The sequence below is a fragment of the Leptonychotes weddellii genome, chromosome 1, assembly GCF_054177405.1.
Source record: "Leptonychotes weddellii isolate Sample4059 chromosome 1, ASM5417740v2, whole genome shotgun sequence".
In the NCBI taxonomy this organism is placed as follows: Eukaryota; Metazoa; Chordata; class Mammalia; order Carnivora; family Phocidae; genus Leptonychotes; species Leptonychotes weddellii.
The window spans coordinates 119,169,732-119,194,328 of record NC_138369.1 but is presented as its reverse complement, the minus strand read 5'-3'; the positions used below and the strand labels follow the sequence as shown (position 1 = coordinate 119,194,328).

Genomic DNA, 24,597 nt, shown 5'->3' with positions numbered 1-24,597 from the left:
TTCCATCTTTCATAGCTAGTCTGTGCTTTGTAGACAGATACTTCCCTCAACATTCCTCCCCATTTCCTTTCTTTTTGAATTTTTGTGGTTATTATGTCAAAATTTAAGAATTTCCTGTTCTTTGTGAACCCATTTGTTTTCTGAAGCCTATAACCATGAGATTGTGCCCATATTTTTCTTCTGAAACATGTGCTTTCTAAAACATAGGATTCAAGCTGAGCTTATTTCTTAACATTATTACAATCTTTAAAATAAAGTGGTATTTTTTTCCCCCTCAAGAGTCTATCCATTCTATTTCCCTAATCATTGGTAAAAAGTAAATCCAGAATAATGGTTTCCACCACTGTTTCCTTTACCTTCTAGGAGACTCAATCATTAATCAAAAATTGTAGCAGATACTCTTTTAGCAGAATGAAACTTCCAATGTATATCTAAAGAACACATCCCTATTACAGTTTGTTTCTCTGTAAATTTTATAACCTGGATTAGAAACAGTCATCTATGGTCCCTGTCATGCAAGATTCTTTTGCATTTCTCCACCAGAACACCACCTTTTTCTTCTTTCACAGCTCTCTGCCACATTCTTCCCCAGCACAGTGGTTTCTGTATCACACATATACACACACACCCCTCATTAGCCCTCCAAGCGTTCCCTATTAGAGGTTTCTTTCCAAAAAGTGTACCTTTCAATGGCCAAAGTTCTTTCATAAATACCATCCCATCACTTCTTGGTAATAGACATCCCCTTGTTAAAATATTGTATTCTATATATACTGCAATGGTATATACAAATTTATTTATATATAAGGTATTAGTGCCAAACAGTATTGTTCCCAAGTGCTTTCTTTCTGCCATATGCCTTCCTCCTAAGTTATCTGATTTCATAATTTTATTGGGGCTTATTCCTCTACTTCACTGATAAATTTAATGAGCCTACAACCAAAAAGTAATAAAAGTTACTCTGCCAGAAGACCACTACCATAGCATTAAAGAACACAGCTCAAGAAACCAAATCTTCCGCTCATACCCTCCAGCTCTTAACTGCACTATCTATTCTTGTCTTCCAAAGTTACTAGCATCGAATGGAGTTATGGAAATATATAAGCTGTGCCTGCTCTTCAGAACACCAAAACCCCTAGATTTCTTCTAAGTATTTCCATTAATGTACACGAGAAAAATTCTTTGACTGGATTGCAAACTTAAGATAGCAAGGACCATGTCTATTTTACACACTGTACGCCCAGTGCCAGGGGTGTGTACCTTGCCATATGGACCAAGTTCTGCCCACAGCCTGTCTCTGAATGGCTCATAGCTAAGAATGGTTTTTAAATTTTTTAAGGGCTGTTTAAAAAAAAAGAAAGAAAACAAAGAAGAATAAGTGAGAGACCATATGGCCCCTTCTCAAAGCCTAAATTTTCCCATCGGGCCCTTTTTAGAAAATGTTTGTTGACCCTCTGATTTTTGTTAAAAGTGAAGGCAGGGAAGGGAGAGGTGAGGGAGCTCGAAAAATGGGAGAAGGACAAACAAAGATTTGCAATAAATATAACTGGAGATCACTACAAACAGTACAACTCACATAATAAAAGTTGTACAGGTCTTTAAATAGTTCCTTGCCTTCCATTTTCATTGAGCTCCAAGAGAAACTACAGACCTTTCATTCACCTATTGTAGAGATCTTTCTCTGGGGGTAACCAATCTGTTGTTGCGTCACAGGTGCTCCTAGAACTAAATTTAAACCCTGGTAGTACACCTCTTCTCTAACTAGCCTAGTTAACAAAAATGTTAGTTATCAGCAAGGTGTCAGCCACTGTAAGGTGTCACTTCACAGGTACGCATCCTTATAGACACATCCTTTCCTTCCACATAGCACTAAGTAACTAACTGCATCAACACTCCACAACATTTTAGGCGGCTGTTCCCATGTGACCTGTTACTTCAAAATTTCATCATTTAGAATGCTCCAAAAGCCCTGAAATAAAGTTCTGAATGCTGAAAAATGTTCAACCAAAACAGGAAAGTCCCCTTCTCAAGTAATATGAAGGAGCAGTATTAGACCTATTCATAGCAATGTCTCTTAGAAGCATGTGCAAAGGTGTACCTGAAAATGCTGCTCCATCACTTGGATTTTTCCCTGGTCTGGACACTTTTTCAGAGCTCGATCTGCATAGTGGAACAGGATTTCTACCATCTGTAAGGAAAACAGCCTTGTATAGAAAATCAAAACATACCTCTAATATTTTTCAATACTTAATGTACATGGATCTTGGGCGCCTGGGTGGCTCAGTTGGTTAAGCGACTGCCTTCGGCTCAGGTCGTGATCCTGGAGTCCCGGGATCGAGTCCCGCATGGGACTCCCTGCTCAGCAGGGAGTCTGCTTCTCCCTCTGATCCTCCCCCCTCTGATGCTCTCTCTCTCTGTCTCATTCTCTCTCTCAAATAAATAAATAAAATCTTTAAAAAAAAAAAAATACATGGATCTTCCTAAATAATACAGAATCAAGCTTTATTAAAAATACAATTTAAAATTTTAGTGCCTTATTTCCCATTATTTTTAACCCCAGACTAATTTCTTTCAGCCTCAGGGCTACTACTAATTTGCTAATCTCCAGGTTCTAGACCTCAGTGGTATCTTTGTTGCTCAGGAAATGAAAAACTGAAGGTAAGCTCTTCAGAAATGCTCTGCTGTAGGTCTTTCCCTCAAGAACACAGAACACAAATTCCTGAAGTATTTTAGCAGATACCGAGAAAGTTATTCATGAGTCTGCAAGAGTGACCGATTTCTATTCATGTTTTCTATATGCTTACACTAATTTGAAATGTAATTTTTACCAACGCATTTGCACAATAAAAAAAGAATAATGACTATATAATAAATGGAGACAACCAAGTCTAGATTGGGAAAACAAAGCCAACATTAAATATTAGCATTAATGCTAATTAATAATAATAATAATAATAAAATAGCCCTCTCTGCTACCTCAGGCAACACAAACACACATGTAGTATTTCTATTTCTCATAATCACCTGTTTATGAAAACTAACACATGTCAACTTTTTATGGGCTCTAATTAGGCTCAGAAATAATCCAGATCTTTGGCTTTCTCCCTCCTCCTTTCTGCTGTCTTTTGGCTATTTTACAATTTTATCATCTTCATAGTGAGCAAGGGAAAAAAGGAAAGGTGATAAGAAAGTTTAAAAGCATTCAGGATGACACCAGGGAATTCTAATCTGACTTGTTTTTTTTATATACTCTCTCCTTGACTGTAGCCATTTACCTAATTATGCCCCCAAATTATTAACTAATACCAAAAGCAAACCTGTACTGTGCCCAAGTAAAGCCCCTATTAAAATACTCACTCGATCTGCAACAACAGCCTTTCGCTTACTGGCATCCCCGGATAATCCTGCAGAGAAGCAAAATCCAGCATAAAAACAAAGTCCACATCTTAAGGACCGAAACTGTTGTGGTCTTCTATTTACAACCCGTGCTAACAATAAACATAATTATAACAAAAAGTGTACCTTTCAATGGCCAGAGTTCTTTCATAATATGCCATAATAAGAGCCATCTCCCATCTACCGGACCTGATAACATTATCAGTGTACCTCCCTTTTATCCCAACAGTAACTTCTTATCAAAGAATTTAAAAAGCGACATTAAAACTCCAAATCCCGTCATTAACCTTTTTCAATGGAAGTCTGTAAGGTTTGATAACATCTTGTTCATAAAATACTTGAACACTAAGCTAAAAAGTATTCTATGAGTGTTTATTATTATTATTATTATTATTTATTCTTTCCACTCTAAACAATGTCTACTACACTGGTACTCTGTTAACTTACCCACTACTGCTTTTGCTTTTCCTTCATGGAAAGACCATGCAAGAGCCAAGGCTTCTGTAAGACAATCTTGTTTCAGGAGATGATCCACTCTCTAAAATGAATAAATGAGAAAAGCTAGACCCCTTTGTTCAACCAACTACCAGTTGGAATTCCTATTCTACCTAATACCTTTTCAAAAGTTGTTGCTTAACAGCTAAAATTATTCCAATAACCATGTAACTATATTTCTGTTTTTTTTGTTTTTTTTTTTTTTAAGATTTTGTATTTTATTTGAGAGAGAGAGAGCACATCCCCCACGAGCAGGGTTGGGAGGGGGAGAAAGGGAATTCCAAGCGGACTCCACTGAGCACGGAGCTCAACACGGGGCTCTGTCCCAGGACCCTGAGATCATGACATCAGTCAAAACCAAGAGTTGGACGGTCAACTGACTGAGCCACCCAGGCATCCCTGTGACTATCTTATTTCCTTAACACACTGGATAGTACAGTGACTGTAAGGGCTAATACAGGCAGCCACAAGGCCTAAATATGAAAAAAGGCAAAAGCTGGAATGTCACTGTAACAAAAATGGCTACTTGTTTATCACAACATCCATTCACTCCCTCCTCCTTAGCAACAAATCCCATGTGTACCTGAGAGAGCAATATACCAGCTTAAGGACATTTCTAAGACTCCCTTGCAGCCACTTTTTGGGGGCCATGTAACTAAGTTCTGGCCAATGACAGGTAAGTGGAAGTGTTGTTTGGCCTTTCTGGGATATGACCTTAAAAGGCAGGGGCCAGCCCTTCTCTTCCCTTTCCTCCTGCCTGGAAAGTGGACTTCACAGCTAGAGCTCCAGCAGCCATACTGGAACATAAAATGAACTAGAGACAAGAATTCACACACAAGGATGGGGGAACAGGATAGTATACTAAAGACCAGAGAGCTGCCACACTAGCCACAGGCTCCCTACCTCCAGAATGTTTTTACATAAGAAAGAAATCTTGTTGAAGCCACTGTTATTTTAAATTTTCTGATATATGTAGCTAAATGTAATCCTAATTTATAGCCAGTTTTATCAAATCAAGTACCTAACAGTGATTCTGATATACACTTCTAAAATTAAAAAGCACAAATCCAAATAATCTTTTCCTGCAAAGTCAAAACAGAAATGTTAAGATGCTATCAATTCAACAGCTCTAACATATAAAATTACTTTAAACTCACCTCTCTCCAGCTTCTCAGCATCATCACATAAACAGACTGGAAAATAAAGAAACTGTAATTAAAATGATCATCTTTAACAGCCTCATTTGGGAGACATATTTGTCCCAGTCCCACATCTCATTTTACATCTCTCTAAGGAAAAATATTTCACACTACAGTTAGAGGTATCTACTAAAGGGTTTTCAAGGGCCCACATTAAAGAGTAAATCAAACAAACATTTAATGGTCACTAAGTCTACTGTCCAAGGAGTTAACTCCATAGGAAAGGAACAAAGAATGCCCTAAATCCCTATACTAACTGACATTATTTTGAATTTTAATAATGAAGAGATATTTCTCCAAGTTAAAAAAAAAAAGAAAAAAAGGCAAGGAACAAATTGATATACAAAAAAGTTCCTATTCTAGTGATTCTATTCTAAGTCAAACACCTCAATGCATTTTAATATATCCTAAGCTGATCTAAGCTAAAGGACATCTTAATTATATGACAAATATACATGATAAGGTATCTTCCTGGTCATGAAAACATAAATGTGAAGATTATGAAAGTATGTCCTTGAATCAAGAAAATAAGCATCCTATGATAACCTAAATGAAAGTAAAAATACGTCTAAAACTAGAGAAAATAAATAAGCTAAAGATCACAACTATATAACCCCTGAAAAGGGAGCCTGCCTCACTCAGTCAGTTGGAGCATGAGACTCTTGATCTTGGGGTTGTGAGCTCAAGCCCCACATTGCGTGTAGAGTTTACTTAAAAGAAAAAAAAATTCCCCTTAAAAAAACCATATATATATATCTCCCCTAAAAGTTTCAGATTACTGATCAATATTCACTTTATAATGCACAGCTCTCTTTACCGGAAACCTCCTTCAGCCACAACTACCCTGACACAAATGCCAAGTTACAGAGTAGAAGAGCTTACTTTTGTCCCCAAATAAAAGATTTGACCACCATAGCTACTGATGGATTGATAACAAGCCTTCTCTCCAACCAAAGCCTATAAAAAAAAAAAGTTAAAATTACATGCATTAGAAGTCTCATTAAGTTTTAAAGAATGTCAAGTACACAGACATTTTAGGTCAACATAGTTTTATCCCATAAATTGTGGGGAAAAAATGTCAGTCAAGTGCCAGTCTGTCAGTGGAAATGGCAGAAAAGACAAACTGCAAAAAATTAATTCCCTGCTTACATACGGTCTTTTTATTTTTTCAGAGTAACACAGACATGGGAAGAATATGCCAACTTACTAAATCTAAAGGGAAACTGTGGCAGTCTGCCCATTATTGGAAGACAGACATTCACTGCTTCTGGCAAAGACCAAGGCTGTTTGAAAATGGTAACCTCTAAGTTCTTTGAAATAAACATCAACCTAAAAGGCAAGGAGAAACAGGAAGACAAAGCAGCATAATATATGGGAGTCAGCCTAGCCCAGCAAAAGAGAAACAAAACCTACTGTGTGATAAATTTGGATTGTGAATTTTGACTCTGTTACTTAAGGTATGACCCTACCTTAAACAAGTTTCAAACTTCCAACATTCAGTTTTCCCATCTTTGAAAAACCATGCAGTTTCCATGAAACTTAACTATTTTAATATTTATAAATGTCCCCAAGTATGTAAATGGTCAATAACTGATAACCATGATAATTTTTAACTTTTCACTATGAAATTTAAAAATATAGGGGCGCCTGGGTGGCTCAGTTGGTTAAGCGACTGCCTTCGGCTCAGGTCATGATCCTGGAGTCCCGGGATCGAGTCCCACATCAGGCTCCCTGCTCAGCAGGGAGTCTGCTTCTCCCTCTGACCCTTCCCCCTCTCATGCTCTCTCTATCTCATTCTCTCTCTCAAATAAATAAATAAAATCTTTAAAAAATAAAATAAAAATAAAAAATAAAAATATATACAAAGGTGGGCGCCTGGGTGGCTCAGTTGGTTAAGCGACTGCCTTCGGCTCAGGTCATGATCCTGGAGTCCCGGGATCGAGTCCTGCATCGGGCTCCCTGCTCAGCGGGGAGTCTGCTTCTCCCTCTGACCCTCCTCCCTCTCATGCTCTCTGTCTCTCATTCTCTCTCTCTCAAATAAATAAAAAAAAATATATATATATATATATATACACAAAGGTAAGGAGAATACAGTGAACACTCCGCATCCATTAATCAGCCTCATCGATTACAAGATCATCACCGATCTTGTCTCACCTGTACTCCCACAGACTCTCCTATACACAGTATAATTTTGAGATGATTCTCAGATTTTGAATATTTCATTTATAAAAATTCAGTATATGCATAATAAATAAGTCCTTTTTAACATAACAACTTCATTAGCATACTTTTTTAAAATCAGTAATATGAAATAAAAATAAAATTCTCACTATGAAATATCCAGTATTTGGATTTCAAATGGTCTCATAATTTATGTCAAACGTTGTTGAGGTTTTTGTTGTTTTGTTTTTGCTTTTTCTACATTTCGTGTGTCTAAATCAAGATCCAACAAAGGGACACATATCGGAGCTGGCTGGTCTGTCTCTTAACGCTCTTTAAAAGTTTATAGGTTTTGTCTCCATCTCACTCCTTTATTTTCCTTGAAATTTACTGCTGAGAAACTGGAATACTTATTCCATGGTTTCCTACTATCTAGATTGCATTGCTAATTACATCCACACGGAATCTTTTAACATGTTCCTCTGTCTTCCATATTTTCTCTAGAAGATGCTTGATCAGAATCAGTGTCTTTTGCTTTGATTTTGGTTTGGGTTTTTTTGGGCAATACTACTCTAAGTACGATGTTAGCTATAAGATATATAGCTATATAAGATATATTAGCTATAAGATTTTTATAGATGCCCTTGTTTATATGGTTGAAAAAACTCCTTTTATTCCTAGTTTGCTGAGTTTTCTCAGAAATGGATATTGAACTCTATCAAATGCTTTTTGTCTTTTGAGATACTATGGTTTTTCTTTTATAATCAACCAATACAGTAAATTATACTGATTGTGAATGCCAAACCAGCCTTGCATGCCTTGGAATAACACCATGTGATCATAATTTATTACTTTTTATACATTGCTGGTTTCTATTTGCTAATATTTTAAGTATTTTTACTTCTATGCTTATGAGAACATTAGTCTATAGTGTTCTTTATTGTAGTATCTTTGATTTTATTATCTGTCTTATAAAAGTTATGTGCTCCCTTTTGCTATTTTTAAAAGACTTTTGTGTACAATTGGCTTTTCTCCCCCCTTAAATATAACAAACTTCACTAGTGAAGCTCTCTGGGCCTGGAGCTTCTCTACAGAAAATCAATCAATTTCTTTAACTGATGCAACAGTCACTTAGATTTTCTATTACTTGATGAGTCAGCTTTGATAATTGGTGCATTCCAAGAAATTTTTCCATTTCATCAAAAGTTGTTGAATTTATTGGCATCAAGTTATGCACGTATCTTTTTAATATTTACAGACTCTCCAGTGAGGACACCTCTCCCATTACTGATACTGGTAATTGTGTCTCGTCTTTTTCTTGATTAATCTCATTAGAGGTTTACCAATTTTATTTCTCTTTTAAAGAACTCGTTTTTGATTTCTTTGATTTTCTCTACTATCTGTCCATTTTCTATTTAACTGATTTGTGTTCACCTTTTTATTTTTCCTTCAATCTACTTTAATTTTGCTCTTTTTCTTTTTCCTTAATTAAGACAGAAGCTAAGGGCATTGACTGGAGATCTTTCTTCTTTTCTAAAGTATTTAACACTGTAAGTTACCCTTAAAAAACTGATTTAATTGTAGACCACAGATTTTGATAGGTTATATATTCATTTTCATTCAGTTTAAAATATAGTCCAATTTACTCTGAGCTTTCTTCGACTCATGACTCAGTTGTTTAATTTCCAAATATTTGTTTTTTTCCAGATTTACCCTGATGATTCCTTCAACAACTCATGGAAATTTGTTTTAAGGCCTAGCATATATCCTATATTGGTGCATGTTCCACATGCTCTTGAACAAAGTTTGTAATCTGCTTTTGTTCAGAGGAATATTCTATAAATGTCACTTAGGTCAGTTGGTCAACAGTGTTTAACTCTTCTATACCCTTAATGATTTTCTCTCTACTAATTCTAATAATGACTGAGAGGGATTTTGTGTAATTGTGGATTTGTTGGTTTCTCTTTCAGTTCTGTCAGTGTTTGCTTCATGTATATTGGAGGTCTGATACTGGATACTTAAATCTTTAAGGTTCTTATGTCTTCTTGTAACCCCTTTTTATCAATTTGAAATTTCTTTATAACAATATTTCCTACTCTGAAATCTAGTGATTATGATTAGAGTTTGCACAGTATGTCTTTTTCCATCATCTTACTTTTAATTTACCTGTGTCTCTGTACTTAACATGTTTTATAGACAGCACAGAGTTAGTTCTTGCTTTTCTTTATCCAGTCTGACAATCTCTGCCTTTTAATTGAAATGTTTAGACTATTTCCACTTCCTATAATTATTGATATGGTTGGGTTTAGATTTCTTATTAACTGTTTTTTCTACTTGTCTGTTCCCTTTTTTATGCTTTGTTGAACTTGATATTTTTTAACATCCTATTTTGTCACTACTATTAACTTATTTAGTTATACCACTTCTTTTTCAGTGACTGCTCTAGTGTTTACAATATGTAACTTTAACTTATCTCCTTCTACATTTAAGTATTATACAATTTGATGTATAACGTAAATCCTTACAATGATATGCTTCTATGCCCCACTCCCTGCTGCTATATATTATTTTTGTCATACACACTACTTCTGCATTATCATAAACATTACAATTTATTATTTTTGTTTTAAACTGTCAATTGCTCTTATTAAATAACAGTACTGAGGTATAATTTATATACCACAAAATTCACTCATTAAATGTATAATTGAGTAACTTTTAATAAATTTAGTTACCCAACCACCACCAAAATCCAGTTTTAGAACATCTCCATCACTCCACAAAGATCCCTTGTACGCATTTCCAGTCAACGTTCATTCCTACTCCCAGTCTCAAGCAACCACTAATCTACATCTATCTCCATAAACTTGGCTTTCCTGGACATCTCATAGAATCAAACAATCTTTCCATATGATTTCTTTTACTTAAGATAGTATTTTTGAAAAGGTTCAACCATGTTGTAGCAAGTGTCAGTAGTACATCCTCTTCATTGCAGAACAGTATTCTCTTACATGGCTAAGTCACTTTTTGTTTATCCATTTACCAAGTGGTGGACATTTGGATTGTTTCCAATGTTCAGCTATTATGAATAATGTTGCTATGAACATTTGTGAACAAGTGTGTGGGCATATGTTTTCACTTGTCTTGGGTATACACCTAGGAGTAGAACTGCTCAAATAAATCCTTATGAATATGTTGAACATTTGGAGGAACCGCCCACAGCAGCTGTACCATTTCGCACCAGCATGTAACAGTCCCAGTTTCTCCACATCTTCACTAACACCTGTGAATGTCTGCCTGCCTGGTGGGTATGAAGTGATATCTCACTGCAGTTTTGAGTTGCATTTCCCTAATGATGAACAACGCTGAACATCTTGGCTATGCTTGTTGGCCATGTGTATATCTTTGGAGATTACTCCAGTTGTTTTTGATGGGAAATCTGCTCTCATACTTATTGCTGCTCCTGTGCATTTAATATGTCTTTTCTCTGTGGCTGCTTTAATATTTTTCCTCTTTACCACTCATTTTGATCAATCTATATATGGTTTCCTTTATTTTACCTATGCTTGGGTTCAATGAGCTTCTTGAAAATTTGTGTTTATAGTTTTGGAAAGTTTTTGACCACTATTTCTTCCATTTCTTTTTGTCTCCTTTTCTTCAGAGATTCCAACTGCTCATATATTAGGCTACTCAGTGCTGTCTCACAGGTCACAAATATTTTTTTAAATTATTTTTTCTGTGTTTCATTTTGGATCGATTCTATTGCTATATCTTCAAGTTCACTCATGTTTTTTCCTACCATGTCTACTCTCTGACATTAATCCCATCCAGGGCATTTTTCATCTCAAGCACTAATAATTTTTATCTCTAGAAGTTAGATTTGCATATTCTTTAGTATCTTCCATGTCACTACTTAACTTTTTGGATCTATAGACTATAGTTGTAATAACTGTTATGTCCTTATCTGCTAATTCTAATATCTGTTTCACGTCTAAGTCAGTTTTGATTGATCTTTCTTCTCACTATAAATTGTGTTTTTCTTCTTCTTTACATGCCTAGTAATCTGATTGAATATCAGACACTGTGAATTTTACCTTGGGTTCTGGAAATTTCTCTATTATTAATATTCCTGTGCTTTGTTTTGTGAGGTAGTTAAGTTGCCTGGAAAACAGTTTGATTCTTTCTGGTCCTATTTTTAAGATTTGTAGTGGGGACCAAAACAGTGTTTACTCTGGTCCTAATTACTCGCCACTACAGAGGCAAGATACCCCTGAGTATTCTACCCAATGCCCTATATATCATGAAGTTTTCCATTCTGGCTGGTATAAACAAGCCAGTGTGAGCACTGGATACAGTTCCTTCTAAACCTAACCAATAATTCTTTCCCTGACCTTGGGAAGGATAAGCATTTGCTGATCAGTAGTCTGCTGAATACCCAAGGGGAACCAAAGGTATAGTGCTTGCTCTCCTCTCCGGTACCTGGTCCTGCAAACTCAACCCACGTTAGTCTTCCCACAGTCTCAGCTTATGGAGTCCTTCAGGCTCCAACTGGGTTCCTCACCCCTGAGCTATACCCTGGAAACTCTCTCTAGGCCAGAAGCTAGGATAATCATAGGGCTCAGGTCACTTGTTTCCCATTTTGTCAGGGATTGCTGTCCTTCATTGCCTGATGTCCAGTATTTGAAAAGTTTTTTTTTCTTCTATACGGGAAAGTAAATCTAGTGCCCATTATTCCATCTTGGTCAAAACTGCAAGTTCAAAGTCTAACACCATTTCTAATAACCATTCAGACACAAGAAAATACCTAAGTGTGGGATAGTAATTAGTCTTTAGTGAATTCTAGTGCATTACCATTTCTTATTCTGGATTGTCTTGGTTTCTAAATTCTGTGGCTGGAAGACCCTTTCATATATTTTTTAAACTCTGAAGTTCTAATACCTCAGGGAGATTTGAGCAATGGCTGCATATCACATAGGTCTCATTAAATATGAACATCATTACTAATCTTTTTTCAAGAAATTACCCAGGAAAGCCTCTAAATTTCCTGCTTACGATTACTGGTTTAGGAAATCACAACTGTAAACTATCTGTGTAAATTGCTAAAGGCCATCATTGTGGTTGCTTAAGATACAGTAAAGTTAATACTAAGGTAATACTTGCGTGTCTTCCTTTTCTCCAGACTCCTACATTTCATCCATCCTCTCTTCCTAAAGACTCTCCTTTCTTTCTCTCAAAGCCATCTTGATCTTTTAATGCCCACAGCCCCTACACCTGCTCGAGGCTTTACAATCACCCAAGTCAGGCTACCTATCTCTAGTCATTCATCCCTTAAATCTATCAGGCTTATTGCCACCATTTTAAACTTTCTAAAATATTCTGCTTTTACAATTTCTTTCTCACAAATTTTCAATTTCATTATTTTAGTATAAAAGTTAAAATTCTTTGGTATTAAGTTAGTCACATTTCTGAACAGAAGGTAACAGGAATTACTGTTTTAGTTTACATTCCTGAATACTTACAAACACACCCATATCCACTTCAATCTAGACATAAAGATAACTAACTTCACACAGTTCCAATTTCTAGAACAAAAAACAAGAAAATACCAAGTTTATCAAAGCAATTCTAAGATAATGGATTACCCTTACCAGTGCCTGGCTAACATTTCCTCCGGTGGCTAGGGATTTGAAATGACTGCTGTTATAGACCAACTGAACTTCTGAGATCTCCACTGTTTCCAATTCCTCTTGAGTCTGCCGATCAATCACATGCAACTTCTCCACACTGTCCAAGAGCACAACCGTGCGTGAGTTTATCCACTGCAAATCAAGCACACCGCAAAAGAAAGGTGAGGCCCATCCCACACAATCATTGAGGACAAAAAGAAAGCCTGGCCACTCAGTTAAATTATATTGACGATTTTACCCATTTAGTAACTTGATGACAACAAAATCACACCAAGAATTACTCAGTGACTGTAGTGGCCAGACAGCAGTGGATAATAGTGCGTAACACAGTTCTGAGTTCTGACAGTGTTGAAATGACTCATAGTATTTAAAAAAAGGTAACTAAGAAGGGTGCCTGTGTGGTTCGGTTGGTTAAGCATCCAACTCTTGATTTCGGCTCAGGTCATGATCATGAAATCAAGCCCCGTGGGCTCCGCAGCGGAGTGGAGCCCGTTTAAGATTCTCTCTCTCCCTCTCCTTCTGTCCTTCCCTCTCGAAAAATAAATAAATAGGGGTGCCTGGGTGGCTCAGTCAGTTAAGCGTCTGCCTTCGGCTCAGATCATGATCCCAGGGTCCCGGGATCGAGTTCCACACTGGGCTCCCTGCTCAGCGGGGAGTGTGCTTCTCCCTCTCACTCTGCCTGCCACTCTTCCTACTTGTGTGCACTCTGTCAAATAAAAAATCTTAAAATAAATAATAAAAATCAAAAAGGTAACTAAGAGCTTTAACAGATATATTACAGTATATATTAGTTTTAGTAAAATTCTTTAAATGGTACACGGGCACAAATGACTTAAGCAAAATGACAAACTGCATTTCTCATGTTTTTCACATTAGTTAAATAAAAGGGCAAATAAACCTCATAAACCTAGGTGGTCAAATAATTGTTAGCATTTACATAATACATACTTTTTTTTTTTTTTAAAGATTTTATTTACTTATTTGACAGAGAGAGACACAGCGAGAGAGGGAACACAAGCAGGGGGAGTGGGAGAGGGAGAAGCAGGCTTCCCGCCAAGCAGGGAACCCGATGTGGGGCTCGATCCCAGGACCCCGGGACCATGACCTGAGCCGAAGGCAGACGCTTAACCATCTGAGCCACCCAGGTGCCCCTACATAATACATACTTTAAAATAGAAGCATTCTAAAATATATATTTCCTTTAAAACTTCCCTACCAATTATGGGGGAGTTCCTTGCTTTTCTATTTCTCTATATTCTGAATTTTCTGTAATAAGTACTATTATAGTTTCAGAGGTAATAACTTAATAATATTAAAAATTTTCTGAAGGATGCCATTTTGATAAATTTCTTGGGTTTTATGTATGATTTCTTCTTTTCTTCTTAAAGACTTATTTATTTGAGAGCGAGAGAGTGTGCGCATGTGAGTAGGGGGAGGGGCAGAGGGAGAGAATCTTCAAGCAGACTCCCGGCTGAGCGTGGAGCCTGACATAGGGCTCGATCTCATGACCCACGAGATCATGACCTAAACTGAAACCAAGAAGCGATACCCAACTGACCTAGCCACCCAGGCGCCCCTACAATTTCTTCTTTTCAAAACAATTTTTTAAAAAATTTCAGTCCCTCCCCAGGAAATAAATGGAGTTTTAAAATCTGCTCAATTAGAATTCTAAATTAGCCAGAATAAAGTACTTTCTCTCTCTGGTATTCATGTTTTATTTATCGGACCTATTCCATGTCATCAGAGATTATCTGCATACTCCCGTATCAAAAATAACCAAGTTAAAATGATTACTTTTAACGTAAGTGAAAATACACCCTTATCACTGTATTGTGGCTACTATAAGGAAAGGGTTTTGTTCTGTTTTTCCCCCCAAAATTTATCTCTCAGACAACAGGGAGTTTGATGTTCAAATTATTTACAAAGAGCTCTTATAAGGTACTCTCTTGATTATTTAAAAAAAACAAAGTATCACTTAGGAAAGACACATTATTCGCCTTATACAACCTTAGTCAGTACTAGTTTTTAGATGCCATCAAAGGTCATCTGGTTAAAAGAGAATGACAGAGTGTCAGCAGGTTTAGCAATTATTCCTAAGATTAGACCCTCACAACTGCAACTGCTGACATTGTTGTAAACGAGCCTTTTAATGGTAATTTATAAAGCAATGCAGTTACTGTCACATCATGGATGAGCCAGAGGACAGATGAAAACAACTACTGCCCTACTGTGGGGAGAATGGCTACTTGTGGTTGAGGGAAAATTCTCCAAGGACAGAATCATATGCCATATCTCAAACATCTTAAACAGAAGTAATTATGAATTCTAGGAAACGGTGTTAGATAATCCAACAGGAGTCCTGGTGATGACAAAGACACTGATGTCTTACATTCATGAGAAGAGTTTGAACAAAAATATTTCATGAAATGTATATGGAAAAAAAGTATTTCTAAATCAATAGTCTATCTGTGAGATTAAAAGGCAATGTCCAACTAAATAAATTGTATATTATAAATAAAAGATCCATTTCATCTATATCCTTAAAAGTTACATATTATCAAGTTAGAGGAAAAATTTTTTTAGCCATTTTATTAGGAAAATGAGGCTCTGTCTCTTATTTAGGGTTGCCTATATTCATGCATATACAAAATGTTTCACTGGATATTGATATGCCAAAAGCATTAATGACAGAAACCCAGAAATATTACAATTACAGTATTTGCAAAGTTGACACACTATTTGAAAAAAAAAAAATTGATATAAAAAGAAATACTTTTTTAAACCCTAAAGTTGCTTAAAACGGAGATGTATGGTGGAGAGAAAATTCTGCCAAAGTTTTTAGCCATGAAAAAAAGAATAAATTAGATAAACTTCTGAACCAATTAGGACAAGCTCAGAAGAACAAAAATGTGTTTACAAAGAAAGCCGGGCAACAATCCTCAAAAAACCCACCCAAATTCTTCTGAACTCCCCTCTGAACTAATCAGGACATCAAAGAAAACTTTTTCTGACCCTGCCACTGTTCAGCAGGACATAGGCTGAAAGGCAATTAAAAGGAAGGTGGCATCGGGGCAGCTGAGTGGCTCAGTGGGTTAAACGTCTTGATTTCGGCTCAGGTCATGATCTCAGAGTTGTGAGATTGACCCTGTGTTGGGCTCCGCGCTGGGTATGGAGCCTGGGTACGATTCTCTCTCCCTCAGCCCCTCCCTCCCCTCTCCCTTGTTCTCCCCATCCCCCCACCCCGCAAAAAAGTAATGTGGCATTACACCAAACTCAGACTCCATTACTTCTGTCCATATTTTACATAATCCCAAATGTCAGGGTTCATGGCAGAAATCCTAGTAGTGCTAATACACAGGGTCTCAAAACAATTACATGAGATAAATGGGGCAAATTAATCTGAATACTCACAGTAAAGTTGATGAGATCATAGTAGAGGTGAAGGTGCTTTTGCTTAGTAACATGTATTGCTCCAGACTCATCTCTCTTAACCTGATGGTGAAATAAAAACAACCTAAATACCAGCTATGTTTTGAGGGGCTTTTGTAGATACTTAATTATACTCCACCTAGAAAATGAGTTCCATTCACAGTATGGATAAGCCCAAAGTACTGGCAATTAAAGAAACTATTACACAAATGAAAAAAGTCATTCACACCATGATTTGTACAAAATGTGAGGTATATCTGGTCAGTGGTCTGGCTCTCAGTCCTGTAACGTGTGTGCACTCTACTATAATTCAGAACAAATTAACTGCATCCCAGCAGCGACTGTACGTACTCAGCTAGAGTTAAAGCATAAAATGGGATTGACCACATGGTATGATAAAGTCAAAAAGTCCATTAAAAAAAAAAAAAAAAGCTGCAGTGACAAAACTAGACTTTTCTGAAGTATACTGTTACAGCTCAAACAGCCCAAAATGTCCCAGGAGAACCTCAAGTGTCAACAGTTTATTTACATATGTGTACCCACACCCTCTCTAATCTTTCAGCACCCTTATAATTTGCCCTCCCTGCTTCCGCTCCAAGGTGACAGAGCATGCAGAAGAGAGCCCGATGTACTTCTGACCCTTGTGAAATGCAGGACATCCTAGCCAACCTGGGCTGCCTGACACTCTCCTGGACTAGCGTCCTAGGTGGCTTCCTTTCCCTTCAAGCCCCAATTCCTTTGTTTTCTAGTACCATCACTTACAGTGTTGGCCTCACCAGATACCTGAACAAACAACGGAGCCCTCCTAATGCAGGCCCTTCACGTACACTCATCTCTGCTTCACTAAGCCACTTGCCCTGGAAGAAACGATATGCTAGTAGGAGCATGTGATCTAGAGGCCTGTGCTTCGGTTCCACTATTACAGCCGTGTGACCCAGGGCAAAATAAACACCAAATTGTTCCCTATTTGGCATATACTGAAAGTGTTTCACAAACAAAAAAACAATGCCAACCTCACCTATTGTGATTCGCTGGAGTCCTTGCTAAAGAAGATCACTTATACATAATCTAAATCCCACCCCCTCCACCCTGCTTACTATTACCTCTCCCTTGCTGGCATATTCACTCACTCCTTTTTAAGGGCACTTTTCCTTTTGCTATCTAACATGTTTCTGACTTTTCCATCCTCAAATAAAAAACAAAAACAAAAAGCCTTTCCCCGATTTGCTTTTTACAGATATTTAACCATTCTCTTTCCTGTTGCAGCCAAACACTATAAATATAAGTTTGCTCTTCTCGACACCCATTTCTTTAACAAGGCTCTACCATGTAGCTTCCACCTCCATTCCACTGATGACTAGTCCTCTGAAAAGTTTCTAATCAACAACTACTTGCGGGGGCGCCTGGGTGGCTGAGTCGGTTAAGCGTCTGCCTTCAGCTCAGGTCATGATCCCAGGGTCCTGGGATGGAGTCCCACATTGGGCTTCCTGCTCGGCAGGGAGTCTGCTTCTCCCTCTTCCTCTGCCCACCCCCACTAGTTTTCTCTCTCTCTCAGTCCCTCAAAGAAATAAATCTTAAAAAACAAAACAAAACAAAAAAACCCAACTACTTGCATATTCAGTGGTCTTACCTTCAGTGGTCTTCTCTCTTGATCTTTATTTAATAATGGTATTACCCTGGAGCTGACATTGTCCTGAAGCCTCTTTGTCTCCTATGTGAGGCCATACTGTCCTACTTCCCCTCCTACCCCTATGTGCCTTTACTGGAACATTCATTCTTGATTCCTTTTCTTTTCCCTTCCTCTTGTAAGTACCTGCCAAGGCTACGTATGCTCTGGCTTTTGATCACGGCTTCAACGACATTCTCTATCCTGAAATTCTCATTTGCACTCCAGACCTGGACTGCTGCCTGCCCAGAGGACATTCCCTGAGAGAACACTTAAGAATCCCACCTTCGCTTCTAACTCAACACACTCAAATCCTCTGTAACCCCAGCTTTTCAAATAACTCATGCTTCTAAAATGCAGTCAGAAACACAAAGATTCATTTATGTCCTTTAGTTCCCAGATCCAGTAAGATGAGAAGCCTCGTCTTTCCTTCAAAATGTCATCCTTCACTCTCACTGCAACCAAGCATCCTTGTCTAAAGACCTCATACCTGCTTTGGCACAAGAGCAAAACCCTCCATTTCCCTGCTATCACCTATAATCTATTTTTTCTGCTACTTCTATACTGATCTTCCTAAAATACCACTTTAATCACATCTTTACCTCTTTAATTAGCTAAGAACCTGTGACAACTCCTCATTACCTAGTCTAGGCCAATTATAAAATCTGGATCGGGGTCAGTAAACTTTTTTTGTAAAAGGACACACAATAAATAAATATTCTACGTTCTGTGGACCATACAGTCTCTGTCACAACTATTCAATTCCACCACTGTAGCATGGAAGCAGGCATAAATCATACATAATCAAATGGGCATGACTGTGTTCCAAGAAAACTTTATTTATAAAACAAGTTATAAAATTTTATTTATAAAACAGCCATGGTGTGCCACCCCTTATCTAAATCTACACCATATATTCAACTTGATTTTCCACAGGTTTCTCACTCTCATGAATTCTATGAACATTTATTAAGCATCTACTATATACAGGCACTGTCCTTGTGGCTGAATCTTTAGATTTATGGAGTTTTCACTTAATGAGAAAGAAAAATATGAGAAAAGTAATTTTAAAAGTACTGAAAATTATCAAAGGAGAAGACAGAAGGTCTTGTGGGTATTATGTAGCAGAAAACAGTTCAGGAAGTCAGGAAGGCAATGTTAATCATGAGTTAGGTAGACTAAAGTGGAAGAGGGCACAGACCTTCCCCACAGAGGTGAGAGCATATGCAAAGACACTGAGGCCAGAGTCTAGTTAGAAAGCTATGCCAGAGCCAACATAGAAGAAATGTCAGTGATTTAGGCTAGGGAAACAGCAGTGGGGGAGACAAAGAAGGGAGTAAATTCAGATGTTAGAGATAGAGTCAACAGGAAGTGGTGAAGAAGCAGAAATGAGGGAGAAAGGTAACTGAAAGACAACCCCTAGGTTTCTAGCTGGAGAAACTAGGTGGACAGTGGTGTCCCTGATTCACTGAGCTAGGAAACCCAAAAAGAGATTATGTGGGCACATTCTTACCTCTATAACTTCAGTTCATCTTATTTCCCCTAATATGCATATCCACCATTCCTGCAGTATTTGCTATATATCCTTCATAGAGTCTTCCATGGCCTATCCAGTCCATACCAATCTCTCTATACTCTGAACTTTTATCAACTTTTAGTTCTCATTACATACTTGAATCCCTAAACATAGTGTTCTCCCTAGTAGTAATGAGCATACTGGCTTTGTTTCTAAAACAGTATTTGAAGTTGTGTGAAAGAAGAAATTATGCTTAATACTTCCTTCAACTGCTTCTGTGTCCATCAGTGTAGAGAACACAGTATGTGCTCAATGATACCTGTTGTCTAATAAATACACTTTATGTAGACAGGTAAGCCATTAATAGACATATGTACATTCGTATATTTATACACACACATAAACCATTAATTGTTTGTTACTCAAAGGAGATGAACTGAGAAATATACCATGGAGGGGCATGGAGTTGAGGTGATCAATTGCTTTCCATGTTAATCATTAAAGCCTAAAATTAAAATTAAATGATCGCTCTCTCTCCGAAGAATTATAGTAGCATATTTCTTTGACATAATAGTAAATCACTAGTGAATCAGGAAAAAAATATTATGATAAAGGACTTTATAACAGATCTAGCATCATATCAGGACTTACCAACAGAAAATGAACAACATCTCCTCTGCAGAAGGCAAGCATGGGATTCACATAATTATGCACTGCCACAAAGTGCCAGGCCAGCAATGGAACACTGGAAGGATCCATCTAAGTGAAGAAAAGGCCAAAAAAGAAAAAAAAAAAAAAAAGACATCACAGTTAACAGACAGCAGGACAAAGAAAAAACTAATTAAAAAGAGCATCTGACTAGTGTTCCTTGATAAAACTTCTGCCAATTTCTCATTAAAATTCCAGTGAAGCAGGGACTGACTGGGAAGTGTCATGAGGGAACTTTCTGTTAATACTTTCTATTAATGTTAATGTTCTGTATCTTGATAGAGGTTTGGGTTATAAAAATTTTGTTAAAGTTCAGCAAATGTATGATCAAGATCTGTGCACTTCACTGTAAGTAAATGCTACACCAAAGGAGAAACAAATATTGAACTCTAAACATAATGTATGCTGAATATTAAGGCAAATGAGTAGTGACTTTTGCAATTTATTGGAAATACACTTAAAATAACATAATTTGATGGGTGGATGGAGAGAGATAGTTAATAAAAAAAGTACAGTAAACTGTTAATGATAGAATTTAGATAGTAGGTATACAGATGTTCAATGTAAAATTCTTTCTAATTCTCTATTTGAAAATGTTAATATTGGAAAAAAATACCAGTAAAAACATACAAAAAAATGCAAACATACACCACCACGATAAACCTCAGTTAGCCAGTGAAGCTAACCTAAGAAACATTAATGGCAATCTAAGCTAGCCATGCCATCTGAAAGGGCAGATGTGCTTCCCCTGAGGCCCAGAGATAATGGAGTACCAACCAACAAACAGAAGAGTGGTCTCCCTTGGCACAGGGGATGTGTTCTCAACTAGTCATGGCTCTGTACCATCATTCTCCATTTCATCCCATCAATACCTCTCCTCACATATACACTAGAAGATCACAACTTTCTGAAAACAACCAAGCCAGAAAGGAGAGGGAAACTGGGGTATGTGTCATAGATGCTGGGAAGTATCAGCCTCCAAAGTAAAATACTAAAGGCAAAAGCCAAAAGAAAGACTATGCAGCAGCAATTTATGCTAGATTTTTATGGTGGGTGTTCTCTAACAGTAGTTCAGTATCAAAGCAGCAGTTGTTTATGAGAGAACAACTTAAAACAATAAAAGTAAAAAAAGTACAGACCTCGTGATTTGTACTGCTCCAGTCACCAGCTTATACTGCTTTGGGTTACATCAAAGTAAGTCCAGACAATGATCTTTGGAGCACTGACTTCCATTCTATCTTGTTTTCTGATAATCCCACAGAATTCGCCACTTTCAAGTCATTTCCCCCCTCCTGACATGGTCTTTTTGCCAATAAGATGGAAAGGCTTACTCACCCGTCCATAGGGAAAAGTCATCCACACTTTCAAGGATGGTTTCAATCCAATGACCAGTATCTTTAGAAGAAAAATGTATTTTTAATGTTTACCCTATAATTTCAAATTTTTGGTATTCAAAGCCTCTAAGAGTTATGAGTTTCACCTTCTAAATATACCAACCAACCTTTGTTAAGGATGCCATGGCCAATAAGGAAAACTGTGTGATGGGATGATCTTTCAACTCAGGCTTTGAATGGAGAGGCTCAATACAGCAAACTTCACCCTTGGAACCACTGAACAGGCATCTAGATTCACATGTTCTCACTCCCATCACTCTCCTGCAAAGGTAACCAAAAAATTCAGAATTGATTTAGTAATGATTCAAGGCGCTATGATCTCTAGCATGGACTACAATAGCCTTCTAACTCCTATTCTTCCATAGAAAATCAGCAGGTTCTTTGTAATGTCTAGGTCAGATTTATCACTCTTCTCCTAAAAACACTCCAATGGCTTGCCACTGTACATAAAATAAAATCCAAAGTCTTTACCACGTTTTCAAAGGTCCTATATGATCTGGCTCCTGCCTTCACTCTTTTCCCACTACTAACAAAGTCACGCTCCAGCCACAACTGCCTTCTTTCTGTGGCTCCAACAAGTCAAATTTGTGCCCACTTCAAAACCTTTGTGCTTGAACATCCCTCTGCCTAGAACACATCTAGATCTTTGCATTTGTTGACCAGATTATCACTCAAGTCTTTGCTCAAATGTTACCTTCCTGAATTATCCTCAAGTGCACTCCAGCAAGCTGAACGGTCTTATTTTCTTCAAAGCACTCAGAGCTATCTGAAGTTATTTCATTTATGTATTCATTTATTATCATGTCCCTACCCCCGCCCCAACTAAAATGTAAGTTCTATTAGAGTAGCAACCTTGTCTGGTTCACAGCTGCAAGTCTGGTGCCTAGAACAATGCCTACACATAGGAGATGTTCACTAAACATAAGCAGAATAAATAGTACTTTGTAAGCAATTACTTTGGGCTTAGCAATGTGAGAAAGTATGAGAAATATAAGAAACATAGTCCTTACTTTGAGAACTTATGGAAACACAATATACATTGAATTTTATGTTCTATTTGTTAAAAAAAAACAAACAAACTCTGCTTTATAAATATCCTCCCATGTATCTAGACAGTCTTCACTCTTATAGAGAAATAGGGCAATTCCAAGGCAATAAAAACCTTCCTATACCTATTACGGTTATAATCAACTGGGCCTGGGGCCTAAACCGAAATTAGTGACATACTCCAGAATTACAGTTCCCAAGACTGACAGCTCATATAAATTCCCTGGGGAGCAGGGGTTCAGAATCCCAACTCAGACCTACTGAGAAAGAATTCTGGGTGGCCAGGCCTGGATCTCCAAATGTTCTATAAGCCTCTCCAAGTCATAATATACAGCCATAACCTATCTGTAATCACATGGGTTTTCCAGACCTCTTCATGTTCAACATCAAGTCATTAAACCACAGCAAGTCTTTCCATTGCATTTGTCAACAAACGTCCTTTAGTCTCTTACTTAAATGTCAATTCAAAAACAGAGCCTCCGCTGTCATTGCAAATTGCAAGAGTTGGATCATCTGTAAACTAAACAGAGAAGAAATTCACTTTCTTAGAGATTTTTCAACAACCAGTCAAGTATTAAAAAGGGAAAAAATTATAACATCTTAAAAATCTAAAAACAAACACATTTAGTAGCATTTGAAATCACCTAGATTTAGTTCATCATTCTAAATATACAAACTTACCCATATTCAGAATAAAAATGGCTCAATATCTTTAAAAAACTGAGGCTTTAAAAAAGCAAACCCACCTTTCATCAGAATCAAAGAAAAATACAAACTATGACTCATAAAAGCCCTTAAGTTCTCCACTTGGGTTCTTAACATTAACTTTTTCTAAGCTGCTATTAAACTGAATAGGGTAGGGCGCCTGGGTGGCTCAGATGGTTAAGCATCTGCCTTCGGCTCAGGTCATGATCCCAGGGTCCTGGGATCGAGTCCCACATCGGGCTCCCCGCTCAGCGGGGAGCCTGCTTCTCCCTCTGACCCTCTCCCCTCTCATGCTGTTTCTCTCTCGCTCACTCTCTAAAAAATAAATAAAATCTTAAAAAAAAAAAAAAAAAACTGAATAGGGTATGCTAGATACATTTGCAGTTGCCTCGTTTTCAAGAACAAAGACGTAGTAAAAGATATTTGCTATCTTTGGGAAATAAACTTCAGTACGTTTTCTGACTAACTGAAGAATTAATTCACTATATTTAAAATAGTTTAATACTGTTTATGGAACGATTCCAAATATGTGCTGCCTCCTGATCTTATTTGACAGAGTATACTTCAGTTATTATTACCTACTCTGGAAAACTCAAAATAACAACTAACATTCACAACGACAGACAGTCCTAAGGGTTTATGAGGTATGGTAAATGTGAACGCTGTAGGATACAAACTGAGTAACCTGAGTCACTTAGAGTGACCGGTCTCCCTAACCCCAAAGGCTGGTGAGCCATCCTAAACGTCATGTCTTTGGTTCTCTTAGGGACAGTTGAGGTACAGGAGACTACTGTAAAATTATTCTTCCCACACACAAGCATAACAAAGAAGACCCACACCTTTGCTCTCAAGGCCTCATGGAGCAATTGCCAGAGTGGGAAGTATATACCTGGAATGTAGGAAAGTCAACTGAACTTGCATTTTTATTTATTAATTTTCTATTTATCTACGTGTTTTGTAATGTCCTTAAATATTAGTACAGTACATTTATAGTATTTTTTAAATAAACAAATAAACACACACACATATATGCATTAAGGATGTAAGCCCAAGTTGTTATTGCTGGGATATAGGGTTAAGTTTGGAGAACAATGAGTAAGAGTACTAAAGAGCAAGTGGCTGTTGTCAAGCCAAGACTCTGGAAGTATTCAATCATATATGTATCACTTGCTACCTCTTTTTTTTTTTTTTT

General features: G+C 37.3%; 1 protein-coding gene across 6 annotated transcripts in view; it reads right to left on the bottom strand.

Annotated features, from left to right (window-relative positions):
- The window catches only part of VPS8 (VPS8 subunit of CORVET complex), a 244,539-nt gene that overhangs the window by 179,653 nt on the left and 40,289 nt on the right, over positions 1-24,597 (bottom strand). For 5 of the 6 annotated variants that reach the window (XM_081830850.1, XM_081830876.1, XM_081830885.1 and 2 more), the window contains exons 10-20: positions 23,153-23,220; positions 21,761-21,914; positions 21,595-21,654; positions 20,203-20,310; positions 16,352-16,432; positions 12,902-13,072; positions 5,973-6,047; positions 5,049-5,084; positions 3,844-3,934; positions 3,358-3,404; positions 2,099-2,188 (exon numbers count right to left, since the gene is read on the bottom strand). In XM_081830850.1, coding sequence (XP_081686976.1) covers positions 2,099-2,188; positions 3,358-3,404; positions 3,844-3,934; positions 5,049-5,084; positions 5,973-6,047; positions 12,902-13,072; positions 16,352-16,432; positions 20,203-20,310; positions 21,595-21,654; positions 21,761-21,914; positions 23,153-23,220 — 981 coding nt within the window. The remainder of the gene's footprint in view (positions 1-2,098; positions 2,189-3,357; positions 3,405-3,843; positions 3,935-5,048; positions 5,085-5,972; positions 6,048-12,901; positions 13,073-16,351; positions 16,433-20,202; positions 20,311-21,594; positions 21,655-21,760; positions 21,915-23,152; positions 23,221-24,597) is intronic. The other variant, XM_081830874.1, reaches the window with a different exon arrangement.